General features: G+C 41.4%; 1 protein-coding gene across 4 annotated transcripts in view; it reads left to right on the forward strand.

Moving 5' to 3' along the window:
• The window catches only part of LOC307257316 (SH3 and PX domain-containing protein 2A-like), a 58,356-nt gene extending 49,224 nt beyond the window's left edge, over positions 1-9,132 (forward strand). For 3 of the 4 annotated variants that reach the window (XM_080036506.1, XM_080036508.1, XM_080036509.1), the window contains 6 exons: positions 680-763; positions 3,984-4,101; positions 4,341-4,669; positions 4,868-4,917; positions 5,863-5,982; positions 6,182-9,132. In XM_080036506.1, coding sequence (XP_079892632.1) covers positions 680-763; positions 3,984-4,101; positions 4,341-4,669; positions 4,868-4,917; positions 5,863-5,982; positions 6,182-8,110 — 2,630 coding nt within the window. In that variant the 3' untranslated portion in view covers positions 8,111-9,132. The remainder of the gene's footprint in view (positions 1-679; positions 764-3,983; positions 4,102-4,340; positions 4,670-4,867; positions 4,918-5,862; positions 5,983-6,181) is intronic. The other variant, XM_080036507.1, reaches the window with a different exon arrangement.
• The last annotated feature ends 5,788 nt before the right edge of the window (positions 9,133-14,920 follow it).

The raw sequence follows: 14,920 nt of genomic DNA on the forward strand, positions 1-14,920 counted from the left end.
CATGAAACTCGTAAAGCATCTCTTTGTCAGTCCTGTGGTCTTCAGCTCACAATGTATACAATCAAAAAAGGCATATTGCTTAAATCCTTCATAGTGGATTTAAATGACAGGACTGACACCACTCCGTTTTCTGTACAGTAAGCATGAAACTAATATGAGCAGCAGGCTTCTCTTTCCTACATAAGGTCATTTGCAGGGGCTACTTCTTCCATCCCTTACCTACAAAAGGCACAGGGAGATGAAACACCTTCCAAAGGCTTATACAACTCCAGCCAGCGGGCACTGTCAGCTGCTCTATTAATTTGATGGCATTCCTGCAGCGGGCAATGTGGGTCCCAGATGCTCTTAACTTAACACAACAGGATGGGAAAACCATGCAAAAACAGCATCCTAATTACAAGCCCCAGCGAAGATGTTTTGGTTTTAACACTTCCTCTTGTAACCTCCATCCATCCATCAATCCATCCATCCATTCTAACTGTCCACCGCCATGTTTTGCTTTGTGGTTCTTGTTGTTATGTCCTCTCCGTGTACCTAATAATGGGGCTCTTTTTCGTTTGTGTATCCATGTCATTTGTGTGCAGTGTGTTTGTGTAACATTTGTGCTTGCTCTTCATGTTCCCATGTTTGTCTGTTTGTTTGTATGTTGTCATCTGGCCACCACGTGTGTGTCTGTCAGTTACTAAGCGACATAAGGCTCATCTCAAGAGGCTGGACCGCAGATGGACGTTGGGGGGCGTCATCAGCAGGCAGCAAAGCCGAGGTGAACTAATACAGATGCTGCCTCACCTCACCCCTCCCCACCCTCTGTTATTCTTCTCCTCCAACACCTTCTTACTTATTGTCTTTTATCACATGACTAAACAACGCCCCTCTCCACATGCACATATTTCTTCCAGTCTTTCATCCTGTGTTGTCTTCCAGCAAATGCATTTTTCATGGGCCACAAAATCCACTACAACTAACCACTAACTGACGTTGATACCAAATTAGCCTAGAGAGCGAAGGTGAATCAGCAACTTTTATATGCGCTAAGTATTGGTGCTAAACTCAAATTATGTTGCGAAATTGGTCGATGTAAGCGTTTTTTTATTATTATAATTAAACACTCTGTGCCAAAACCAATCTTCCCAGAATAACAGAAAAAAAACTTTCCACTCATCTGAAAGCAGTTGCGTAATAGACTTTGGAATGCCTTATGCTGCATTTCGGAGCCATATTTTACTTTTTTTATGAGCAAATTAAGCGTGTATGTAGTTTTCTAATGAATGTGCGTTCTACCAAAGTGTGGTAGAAAACAGACATTTGTCCCACTGTGGTGCAGATAGCAACCGATATTGACAGATAAACAAAGAGCCCCTATTAATCTGTCACTTCTTTAGCAAGAAAATCACATTCTCAGTCACAAACGTGCACATGTTCTTACCAAGGCCAAAGGTTTTTGTTTTTTAACCGGAGATTCATTTGGATTTCTGACAGAGGAGTGAGGATAGGCTATTGAGTTCAGCCCAAACTTTCAGCTTGGCAGTGGACGCTGCTCTCTAGAGTGGAGAGAGAGAGAGAGAGAGAGAGAGAGAGAGAGAGAAAAATAGTTGTTTCCACCCCAGCACAAAAATCTTGCTTTGGGTTTACAAAAAAAAAATAGACTGATATTTTGCTGACTCCGCAAGAATATTTTCTAACACTGATGCAGGCGATGCATGTTGTGGTTAACATAACATCTGATTCAGAGTTTCCCTTCGATGCACTGCTGGATATTGTTTGAACGAGGGGCTGGTGAGAGGAAAAACGTTTTACCAGTGCCGACACAAAGAGGCCGGAAGAACAAGGCAACAGGGAAAATAAAGAGTACAGGAATATCTTTGCCCATGGAGCCGACTGTAGTTTTTGCAAGTCAACGGAATTACCATCCCACACCCATTCAGCTCCTACACAACTTTGGAAAGAGGTGGAGAAAGAAGGAAAATGGAAAGATGTGTCACCACAATGTGTATTCCTGTGTAAACAGCATACACGACGGTGCTTTTTTTTTATTGAACAAAACTCTTTTGCCTGTGTGCTGTCTGCGTTTAGACAGGAATTGCTATAATGACAGGAAATGATGTCTTTGCCGTGCCCCTCGGCCTCATGGGAATGTATAAATCAGCATGGAGGCTGTCCTCTATTATTATTTGCCCAGTTAAGAGATGCTCGCTGTCACAAGGCCAAGGACACCGCTAGGGAAACTAGCTCAATCCACCTGCTATAGTTCCCTATCTTCCCTTCCTACCAGTGAGTTTATTCATCTTAAAACGGTTGATAAAATTCCGCTCTAAATTTGATCACATTTTTGAGGAATATACCTTAATTGGATAGTTGATCGTAAAGACTCAAATGGGGGAATGTGAAGTTCATGGTCGGCGCCTTAAGGCGGGGACGCACATTTTGACTTGTGATCCAATTATTAATACCATCTGGGCCCGACGACCAATGACTGGTTCTCGTCCAGATAAAATAATAGTGTGGAATATCTAAGTGTCTAATTGGAAATCTTTAGATCCAGGCTTTCTCGTAAATATTTTATATAAACACGTTTGATATTTGCAACTGACATTGGTGACCTTTGACATCCCTTGTGTCGCACAAGAGAAGAGATCAGTCAATTTAATAAAACGGCTTTTCCTGAACTTCTTTAGTTCACTCACCTCCGATTCCCTCTGTAGGATATACAGTCAGCGTGGCCCACGCCTCTCCATCCAGGATCTCTCCCAAAATCTTGTCAGCACAAATGTCACTGCACGTCAACAATGAAAGCCGCTGGTTGCTATCAATGTTTGTTTTGTTACAAGAATCTACAAGAATCGGGCGCCCTTAGCTCAGCTGGTAGGGCGTACCCCCCATGGGCCTCGGCCAGCAGCGGACCCGGGTTTGATTCCAGCCCGCGGTCGTTCTCTGCATGTCACTCCCCTCTCTGCCTCATTTCAACTCTGTCTCTACACTATCAATAAATGCCAAAAAAATATCTTTGGGAAAAGAATCTACAAGAATCCACAAGAATTGGCGTCCTCATAGGATTTTCTGGGTTGTCTTCCACCAGAGCTCCAGAGGCTACTGACCAGTTGTTCAGTGTGTTGTCTGTATTTACTCAGCTGTAAAAATGTATGCTCCTTCCTCACTGATATGTCTGGTTTGTCTAGTCTTACAGCTAGTATACAGTTTGTCCCAAGCTTTAAAGGATAAACTCTTTTGAAGTCGAACTGAAAACAAAACTCCTTCTGGGATGTACAGTATAATGAAACGATTATTGTTTTCCAATTTACACTGGCCAAGTTAAATCCCTTCTAAAGTGTTTTTTTTGCTTAGGGCACAAAACTAAGAGTCTTCAATTGATGCAAAAATGCATTTGCATCTCTTACATTGAAAATGCTTTTCAAGGGAATCTCTTAGTGGAGACAGATTTGAAAACATGTGAACCTATCCTTTAAATCAAGTACCCCCAATATTATTTCTGTTGGAAATCACACTGTAGCTATTTTTTTAAAGAATTAATTAATTAATGTCCTGCTGTCATTCACTACAATATAAAGTTCTCTCAGCTTCTTAAAAAAAATATGGACACATCTAATGTGCCAAAGAACATTTTTATCACACAGAGCACATCTACTCGCACATCTGGAAGCTGAACCTGCTGCCAGAAAGTAGAACAGCTCCCGCCTGTATTAAAGACAAGTTACACCTCTGCTCCACTATCATATCGCAGAATTGGCACCTATGTATCGCAAGAAAATCTATCATGATATATTGCCACGTGTACATTGCAGTAGCCTATATCTCTTATTGCTGCAGGGTGATCATATAAATATTTAACATTTATAAAAGAGATTTATAGAATATACATACACTCTCTTTTTACTCTTTTCCTTTCCAATGATTATTTTGCTTTCAGAGATCACATAGCCTGCACAATCTTAGCTTGTTGTCATTCTCTTCTCTGGCTTTGGCAGAAGAGAAGTACGTGACGGTGCAGCCGTACACCAGCGACGGCAAGGATGAAATTGCTTTCGAGAAAGGAGTCATTGTGGATGTTATTCAGAAGAACCTGGAAGGCTGGTGGTTCATCAGGTACAACATATTTATCGTTATATATTTTCTTCTTTTCTTTTAGATATTTTTGGTGCGTTTTCACCTTTTATTGGATAGTTTTAAGCACAGATTTGAAATGGGATGAGCGAAGGGGAAGATATGCAGTAAACTACCCGGGTCGGCTGACACAAGGACTTTTTTGTTGGTCGCCCCTGAATATTTATTTTATTAGAAAGAGATTACCTTTTAATCATTTTCTATTCCATCTCGTTCTTCAGGTACCAGAATAAAGAGGGCTGGGCTCCGGCCTCTTATCTGAAGAAAATGAAGGATGACCTGTCTCCCCGCAAGAAGACCGTGACGGGCCCGGTGGAGATCATTGGAAACATCATGGAGATCAGTAACCTGCTGAACAAGAAAGCTTCGAGTGAGAAAGATGTGCAGACTGAAGGGGTCCCAGAGAGCCCCCAGGTGGCCAGGAAGGAGATCAGCCTGCCTATCCCTTGTGCTGACTCCAGCCCTGTGAACAGCCCAGCGGAAGGAAAGAGTAAAGCAGAGCCCGCCTCACCCGCTATAGCCCGCATCGCCCCCCATCGCGTGGAGATCGGTCAGTCATCTTACTGTGAATGTTTACACCTCTGTCATAACTTGAATTTCTGACAGCCTTTAACTGGGTACTATTTACTTGATTTCAAACTTTTACATTTTTTTTGTTTCATCATACATTTCTTGAGGCTTAAAAATGTCTTTTCATAAATGTAACCCAAACAATAAAGATTGTTTCTCTCTCTATGACGTCATCCAGGTTCCCCAGTTCTCAGGCAAAAACCTCCTCCTCGCAGGGATGCAACCCTGGTAAGAGTCTTTGATATTTAAGCCGGCCATCCATCCCATTCAATTATTTGATGGATTGGTTGAAAATGAAGGAGCCTGAAAAGCTGTGTTTATACTGTAAGTGCTAAGGGATGTGTACCCCTTGTAAGCAATTTCAAACAGCAATGTGTTCTCTTAAAATGTATTCTGACAAACTGACAAATTAATAATGTAAGGGATACTCCAGATGCATTAAGATGCAGATATTTTACTTAAGTCAATTCACCAACACTAGTGTACCTGTATTCTATAACGAGTTCTGCAATAAAAGTCCTTCTTAATTATAAGTACAGAGCTGTTACCTGAATAATTCACTTCAGGAATTAAAGGTTAAATCACTCGTGCTGAACAATTGTTCATGCTCCCTTGACTACAGTATTAGATTGTTAGTCATTTATCAGTGTGTCAGCAGCATTTCACTGCCGTCGTTGGTTCGAGGTGAAGCTTGTTTTTACTACTTTATATGAAGTAAGGTATTTAAGTCCAGTGGTTCTCAACCTAGGAACCTAGTCTCACGAGTTAAGTCAGAGGGGTTCGGAGATGATTAATGGGGTACGGGGGAGAAGAAAAAACTATTTTCTTTGTGAAATAATAAATCATTTTGCCTCACAGAGCCTTTAGGAATTATTTAAAAGAAACCACCTGAGGAGTTTAAAAAGTCCAATCTCTCTTTTGTGAAATCGCTACCAACTCATAATGTTACAAGGAGCCACGCTAGTTTCTTGGTAACTTGTCAGCTGTCAGATACATTCAGTGAAGTAAACATACAGTATTCCCCTCAAAATTATACAGGTACAATATAAAATTGCCTGAGACATAATTACTTAGGTTTGGCACCAGATTCTGAAAGTACAGTGTACAATTGCCTTTAGTTACTTTCTCCCAATGACTGTTCCCCTAACAATGCCAATTTTTATTTGTGCTTAGGGATTTCAGTTACCCTCTCCACCAGAGCCCCCTACAGTTGAAGCAGAGTATTACACCATTGCAGATTTCCAGTCCTGTATATCTGATGGCATCACTTTCAATGGAGGACAAAAAGCAGAGGTAAGCACAATTGTTCAAGGTAAACTTCAATAAGAACACAATTTAAGACTGGGACCAACCATATATCTCTTGTTTTATCAAATTATCCATCATAGCTTAGTAACAACTTTACTTTCTTCAACAAAAAAACTCCAAATTGAATTAAAATGTAAAAAAATGCTTTTGTATAAAGACTCTTCTTTTCAATATTTATTTTTAGGTCATTGAGAAGAACTCTGGTGGTTGGTGGTATGTCCAGATAGGAGAGAAGGAGGGCTGGGCTCCCTGTGCCTACATTGACAAACGTAAAAAGCCTAACCTGAATCGCAGAACAAGCACTCTCTGCCGCCCAAAAGTTCCACCCCCAGCACCACCTGTCAAAAAACAAGATTCAGTGGAGACTGCACCTCCCAGCAGCCCCGGGTCTGAAGCTCCGGAGTCCCCTGTGTCTCCTGGCAGGCCGGTGTATGAAGAGCCGGAATATGATGTTCCTGCTATTGGTGATCTGGACCTGGAGTCTGAGTTTGAGTTCCTGAGGGGAGAAGGTTCCTTGGTGGATGCAAAGATTGAGGATACTCTCTCCGAGAAGGGGTCCCACCTGTCCTCCAAACCGTCTCCGGCATCGTCACTCTACAGTGGGACCTTTAGTGCCTCCTTCAGGATGGGCGAGTCATTTGAAGATGGCCATGAGGCTGAGGGAGAGGAAGAGTGTATCTATGAGAATGAAGGCTTCCGGCCCTTCAGGGAGACACCGGAGAGACAGTTCAGCAGGGACTCAAATTCATCCAAGACAAGTGTCTTGTCCGAAACTGGCAAGACTGCAACCCCGATATCAGGTGGATGGAGGCCTGCAGGTAACAAATTCAAAATCGACTTGAACGGAAGCCCATTCTCACCCAAGGCTGAGGAGGCATCCAGTCCGAAATCTGCTTCCACTGAATCCACCCCAGATCTGTCCAGAACTAAGAAAGACCAAGAGGACAGCAAGGCATCATTCTCCATCAAGTCCTCCTCTAAACCAAAGCCAGTGGTGAGGCCCAAACCTCAACTTGCCAAAGCGTCCAGTGCAGAGAAGATGGACATCAGCACCTTGAGAAGACAGCTGCGGCCAACAGGACAGCTGAAGAATGGCACCAAAACTAAAGGTGAGGACTCCGAGACAGCTTCAGTCATCTCTTCAGAGGATTCCTTCTCCTCTCAGAGCACGTCAGATCTCTCCTCCATTTACTCAAAAGGCAGCCGGGGAGATTCTGACCTGGAAGGTTTCAGTCTATATCGCACCACAGATCTCTATGAGAAGCTCCAAGAGTCTGAGCTCAGCTTCCCCGCTGGAGTGGAGGTGGAAGTGGTGGAGAAGCAGGAGAGTGGCTGGTGGTATGTCCGCTGGGGAGATGCAGAGGGCTGGGCTCCGACTTACTACCTGGAGCCTGTCAGGCAACAGGATGAAATGGCAGGGTCTGAGTCTGACGGCACCCCGACTAAACTTGGAAGCCTCAGCAAGTCCAACAGCCTAGAGAAAAATGAACAAAGGGTCCAGGCGTTGAACAACATCAACCAAAATCTCAAGAAGGTCACCCCTCCCATCCCCTCCAAGCCTCCGGGTGGCCTCTCCAAACCGACCAGCTTGTTCGGTTCACGGAAGCATAACAGCACCAAACAGCAGCAGGTTGTCAGACCTCAGTCCGTCTTCATATCAGCCCCCATCAGGGACGGCCCCAGTCCCGTTGGCTCTCTCAGGAGAAACGAGTCCCTCAACTCAACGGACCACCCTCGTGCCAGCCCCACAGTGCGACGCAATGCCTCCTTTGGCACTGTGCCACGCAGCCTGCCTCCAAACAACATAGCACTACCCAAATGGAACAGATCCGGCACAGGTAGCTCTGAATCCCTTGGCCTTAGCTCTCAGAAGAATGCCCTCCCTGTATCCACGGTGAAGCCCAAGCCCCACATCATCCATAACAACCTCAGAGAGGTGTATGTGTCCATAGCAGACTACCATGGCGACGAGGAGACCATGGGATTTCCTGAGGGGACGAGTCTGGAGGTCCTGGATAGAAACCCCAATGGATGGTGGTACTGCAAGATTCTGGACAGTGGCAGACCAAGGAAAGGATGGGTTCCCTCAAATTACCTCGAGAGAAAGCCCTAGTGCTCCTGTGGGGAGCTGGCAGAACTCTGTACATGCGCATAAAGACAACTCAAACAGATGCTTTTATTTTGTGAAAAGGGCGTTTAAGACTTTAACTTAGAATGGAAATCGTGCTCGGTACCTTAGCCAAAACAAGCAGCCAGATCAAATTGTGACTTTGAAATGAAATGAGGCCTCTGGTAGAAAGAGTCTACATAAACCAGTGCCTGAGACATTGCGTTAGGAGCAATATATGGGGACTTGATAACACAGCCAAAAAGAACAGAAGAATGAACGATTGATTATCTTGAGTTTTTACCTTTTAACTTGAACTAAGATGTCATTATGTGTCCAATCCTTGAACCTTTCTCTGTTGGTTTATAATACAATTTTTTAAAAACTTTTTTTAAGCATTTAAAGCTTACTGCATGTTTGAAATCTTCATTATACTGACAATGCCTTGAGCTGTTGAAATTAAACCTTTTTCACCTCCTTTCCTTAAAGAAAATCTCAGTTGTTGCCAAAGCTGCTTTGTGTTAGTCTCAACTCGGTGCTGTTTGCATGTTTTTTTTTACATCTCTACATACTGTATGTCACCTTTTATGTGAAATATGTTATCCTTAAAATTGTGTAATATTGTCCTAACTAAACAATGTGTGAGCATCTCTTATGATAATGTAAAAAAAAAATCCCTGAAACGAATGGCCTTAAATGTTATTTTCGATTTCAGAGGCTAATTGTCCAAAATTGAAGCGTCCCTTACGCCAGTGAAAATTATATTTATTCATTACCTAAAAAAAAAATCCTTTTATTATTACTTATTCTATTATTGTAAGAAATTTACTGAAAAAGATAACATTTCAAACAACTGCTCTATTAATCCTGAACACATTTGAATTTCTGCTGGTCAGTAAATTTGACATATTACTCTTCAGCTGCAGCAGTACTGGGATGCTCACTTTTGTTTTGTGTTAATTGTGTGACCAGTGATGATAACTGAAGTGCCAAAAAAATTAATTAAATAAATGCACTTTTTTGAACAATCAATAGTACCTTCTTCTTTTTTCTTTTACCTTTCAGCAATCTACTATTTGCTCCCACATCAGGTTTGGTCCTCGATTTAGAATCCCAACCTTTTCTGACTCCCACGCCAACTCTGATGTTCTGAAAGTGTTGTGAATGGAATATGAACTGTAATTATATGAAACCAGATATAGTTGGAATATTTCTTTCATGCCGTTCAAGGATTCATGTTTAGGTTGTTCTGTTCAAGTTTGCATTATGTGACAGAAGATGGATGTTTCAACTCTTTATCAATTACATTTAACTATTTCTTTAGCTATCTATTTCAACTGTTTATCCATTACCTTTTTAACTAACTATTTCAACTGTTAATACATTACTTCTAGCTAAATAGTGTATAGACTTTAGATTGAGAGGTTGTTTAGCATCTGTGGCTCTAATTTTGTGTGGCTATCTGCTGTCTGACTGCTGACGACTGACGGTACTTATAAGATATGATTGGCTGTATCACATTAAGGTTTCCGTGTACAGAAATACCAAAACTCTTTTCCTTCAGTTGAATACATTTAAACTTACGTTAAGCCATCATGAAACCAACGACTTGAATCGACCACATGGTATTTTGTATGGTCATTACCACAACAGTTTATGAGAGTCATGTGAGAAGACACTAATTATCCACTAAATGAATTGCAAATGAAAGTGGCATAGGCCTATACTAAACAGTAAGCTATAATAAAAACGTATCACAGGCCATAATAACTGATAAAGCATGTCAGTTGTGTTGCATTAAAAGCTTTCTGCCTTGGAACAAGTAAAATATTTTAATATCGAATATGTTTATATCTGGTATAAACTCACATCTGTGGATATGCAATACAGCAGAATTGTTTGACAAGCTGGATGCTGTTATACAAATACATTGGATCATAGTTGGTTGCCTGGCATTCCTTTCATTTCTTACCCACAGCACTGAGCCAGAAAGTGGTGCAATTCACTTATGATTGGCCTCCTCTGGAAGCCTCTGCTTCGGGAGAACCTGCACATTTGACTTTGGTTTAGAAGGCTCTCTTTCTGTGGCCACTGGGCTGCCTAATACAGCATCAACTGACAAAGCAAAAGTTAGAGTGACCAGTGTGGAGTTGGAGTCTATAATATCGTCGCCTTCAGCTATAATCAGAGAAATACCAAATCAAAACACTGATGCATTTTTTCCAGTGTCAGACACTGCATATTGCTGAAATATTGGATTTGTTGCCTGAAATATAATAAGATTTACAGCCCACAGAAATGTAATGTGAAATATGTCCATCCCACTGGCTGTTCCCTCTACTGGGATCTCTTCACTCATACTACACTCACTGGCTTAGAACTATGGTTATGGCTCCCCGTTGATCATCTTTATAACGTGTTTGTCTGCTGGCGGTGTGAAAGTGTGTTTGTGCAGTATTGGCTTACCTGCTTACTGTACCCATGTGAAAAAGCGTGTCTTTATGTGTGCATAAATAATGATACATTACAAGGAAATTCAAAAAGTGCAGGTGAGATAAAGATACCCCAGGAGGTGTATAAATACAAATATGACTGTGGTTTATGACTCTTTCTGTCAGAAGTTTGGGTATTGTGGTTAAAAAAATATATAATATATAGCCCATAATAATAATAATATATAATATAAAAAGAGCTACAGTTGTAAATAGTCAAGAGTATTTTTTTTTAAAATTGATAGTGAATGGTAAAATCATTTAAAGTGAACATGTTTGCTCCGCCATAAAAATTGTGATTATGACTTTGGAAATAACCTCTTCCCAATTTATTATCATTTATAAAATGGAGAAATTGAAATGGGTAATGGAAAGCAGCTTGAAAAGTGCATCCTATTATATGCAATGAAAACATTTTGGTTGTCAGCATACTTGCTAGTGATGGTTTGGTAGATTTTCTTTTTTTTTTCATTTCCATTGGGGTTTTAATTCTGGCCTCTGGAGGGCAGCAGCACTCAGCATCTCATTGCAAGTGGAACACAGCAGCACAGTAACCTTCACCTCTGTCTTCATCTGCACAGTAATTAGATAATGAAGGGATGAGATCCCTCAATTGATATTTTTGTACTAAGAACAAAGTTCTACTTTTTAAAAATAATTACACTTCTCCTCACAGTCCGTCCCTTGACACTGAAAATCTGACCGTGGAAAAAGATTTACCACCTCGCTGAACATCAAAAGCTTAAAGTGCAACAGAGGAATACGCTCACGTTCCGACTGTGTGATGCCTGGTTAAAAACTCAATATCGATAGTGCCTTGCTTTTTATGAATACAAATGTGATACCTTAATAGACAGGAGGGTGTGTGTTTGACCAAACAGCTGTCTAGAAGAGATACCACAACATGGCTCAAACAAGTCTGCCAAGCCCTTAAGCCTTGTGAAGGCCGGCAGCAGCTAGGTTCACTGAGAGGTCTGAGTGGAAAGTCTGTGTGTACAGACACCAGTGAGATATACTGTAGTCACTGTCACAGCCTGGCTGTGTATTTCCCCTCTCCCCCCTCTGACAACACTTGGCTATGAGCGGCAGGCGCTGCAGTCTGTTTCATGTCCGGACGTTGTGGGCTGTATTTGTGCCTATTGGAGTGAGTATAAAACAGGGCTGCATTAGAGTCGGGCCTGCAGGGTAGTAAATAACAGTTGATGCTAGCTCTGACCAGGTCTACATACCACGACTCTAAACAGTTTCCCTGTGAGTTATAGCTGTTTACTAAAAGCCCTTGCTATAAAGCGGGGTGTTAGTCAAGTATACTGGTGGTGAGTGATTGTATTGAGTGTTAGGCGTCTGAGGGATGGCTGAGTTTCTGTTCTCTAACTGTTACATCATTTGAATTTTCCTTGCCTGAGAGGTTACACCAGCCATTTGTGTAATGTACGTTCTGGGTAAAGGTACAATGGCGCTAACTTATTCCCTATCTTTTGTGCCAGGTTGACTCCGGGTTTCCAGCTGTGCATAAAACATAACAGGTTCGTAGCTGTGAAATAGAAACAGCCCCTTTTAACTCCTGTGCCAAGAGAAGAGCTGTGTGAACTCAGAAGGTACCTCTTTCATGTAATACATCAGGAAGAATAACAGGGACACAGCCAGTGAGTCAGACTTAAACTTTATTTAATAAACGTAACATAATTAAACCAGGTAAGAATGTTTCGACTAATAGAAATCCCAAGCCCAGGAAACCAAAGTTATGAGTTTCTGACTTTCTGCCCACCTTCGCTCACTTGCTGGCTTTGTTTTGCTTGCAGCTATTTGGTCACATTTGAAAAACAGGCTGTCAGAATGATGGCCCTATGGGAACTACCCACGTCTGCTTCACTACAACACAAATTCAAGATCATTTAAATACGCACAAGTGGGACAAACATATGTTTTTCCAACTAATAAGATATTCACTGATAAATGTACACGTTTTTCCCTTTTAATAGCAATAATATGTTACTATGTGGCATTAAAGCAAACGTTTGACATCTTTGGAAAATACGCTTACAAATTTTCAGACTGAGTCAGATAAAAAGATTGATACCTCTTTTATAGTTGCCCTGTAAGTGGCTACCGCGAGCGAACAGTTAGCTTCAGATGAATACGGAAAAACCATCTGGGTCTGATTAAAGGTAACACAATCCTTCTATAAGCACCTGCTAACAAGTTAACACCGAGATTTCAGGAACTATTACTGAGTGTGAGCTTTAGAGGTGCTTGAAGTCACCTATAAAATTGGACAGAAGCAGGCTAGTGGTTTCCTCTAGTCTTTTCGCTCATTTTCGACACTATGAGAGCAAACTTTAAACAGTAAAGTGGGGCTCAAATCTAAACACTAAGTTGAAAGGAGCTGCAAATCAGGTGATTTCTCTGTTGGTTAGTCACTATCACTTGTAAATATGACATTTTTTCCTTGTGGAGAAGAAGTACTGAGTAGTGCGATTATGAAGAACCTCAAAATTATACCAAAAAATAATCTGCATATTTCCCAAAGTGTCAAACTATTCCTTTAAGTTAGAATTCACTAACAGATCCAAAGAGCCTTTCAAGGGAATAGGGTTTTCTATAATCTTTAACTAGTTAACAAGAAAAATCTATAATTTTACTTTTTGGACACTATAGCCACACATATAAAAACCAACAGTGATAATTATTTATAGTAGCATTGACAAAATAAATAAACCTCATAATGTACAGTCAATATTACACGCATCAATACAATTTTTTTTCTATCAAAAGTCTCTCACAATGTTTTATTTCTGCAAGGTCATATTTGGTCAGGAGGAAAAACAAAAACAGGTAGAAATGTAAAGGCTGAGCAACAAGGATTCCAGTATTACGCGATGCAGTGACAGGGAGGGAGGGGGGGGACAAGGCGATATTTAAAACAATTCATGTTAAGCAGTAAATAAATTCCAATGATATTAAGCACACTGCAAAGTTTGCTTCAAAGTCAAACGTGACAGCTTTGTGATGGTAGGTTGTTTGGTTGATGAACCTCAGTGTTCCACCAGGGTTTTCCACAGTAACAAGCCCATAGCAGACCAAAGTTTGTCCTAGCTTCTCTCTTTTTAAAGGCACACAAGAAAACGTAACCCACTCAAACGATGTACAACACAACTGCTTATTATCCCCTCCACAGTGGCGAGATGAAACGCTTCCAACACCTTGAATACAAACAAAACAAATCAGCACTTACCACTTTGCAAATTACTGAGAAAAGTTTCAGCGAGGCCAAAACAACACCTGAAAATAGCTTGTGTTTCTTAACCATTCAAAGCGGTACATAATGCAAAAGATTAGTCAACTGAAAATGTCCTTGGAGTCCTGCTTTTACCGGCGGAGAGCAGCACTCAGAAACTGATATGCAAATTAAATTCACACAATGTCCCACAATAACAAACAACATCCTTGTTAAGGACTGCGCTTGTGCATTTGTCCCCCACTTGAGCTGAAACACGTCACCACTGAAAGCAAAATATTCATGTTCTCATTTAATGTACATGTGAAAGACAAGTACAGTATGTAACCTGCATTTAAAGAAGAAGCCGTCTGTAACGTAGTGTTTCATTGGTTTCTTGCGATGATGATGAGGTTGATTTGTCATCCTTATGTGCTCGTTTTTAAAAATACGCCACTGCCCACCAGTGTTTATTTGAATGACTTTTTCTTCCAATTACAGCATCCAGGGGGCTTACTAGGGCAGCCAGTGATGGCGGGGACGGCTGCCAAGAAGCAGCAAAAGTCCCACATTTTACAGGCTTTCATACAAACATCTGATGTCTCTGGTGTGCAAACGTCTTCTTTGCGCCGAAACGCTGTGCAGACACACAGCAAAGGTGTCCCTTCCTCCCCTGTCTTCATCCCAAACATACAACATCCTCTCCCCTCCCACGCTCCCTCGTCACTGATTTACGTCTTCATTCACAGCGAGCGTGACCTTCTATGGTGACAACGCTCATACTGCAACTTTGCACAATCTCGCCCTGCCTGAAGTTCCTAAAAGCAGGTGGTCAAATATCGGACAAAACCAAACTGTACTATTTTACTCAACAGAGTTCCTTTAAAGTTATAGTGGGTACCTTTTTCATATAAATGAATGCTGTTTACATTCCAGCCATCGCCAAATGAGTTGACACAAGGTTGATTCAGCCTATCGGCTCAAACTCTCTCAGTCGCCCCCCCCCCAAACTTGCGCAGGAGCTCAGAAAAATCCCAAGAAGCGCCCAAGAAATGCTTCAGTTGTTGATTCTATACTCCTATGAAAACACCTGGATGTACAGCAGAA

The sequence above is a fragment of the Ammodytes marinus genome (assembly GCF_949987685.1).
Source record: "Ammodytes marinus genome assembly, chromosome: 11".
In the NCBI taxonomy this organism is placed as follows: domain Eukaryota; kingdom Metazoa; phylum Chordata; class Actinopteri; order Uranoscopiformes; family Ammodytidae; genus Ammodytes; species Ammodytes marinus.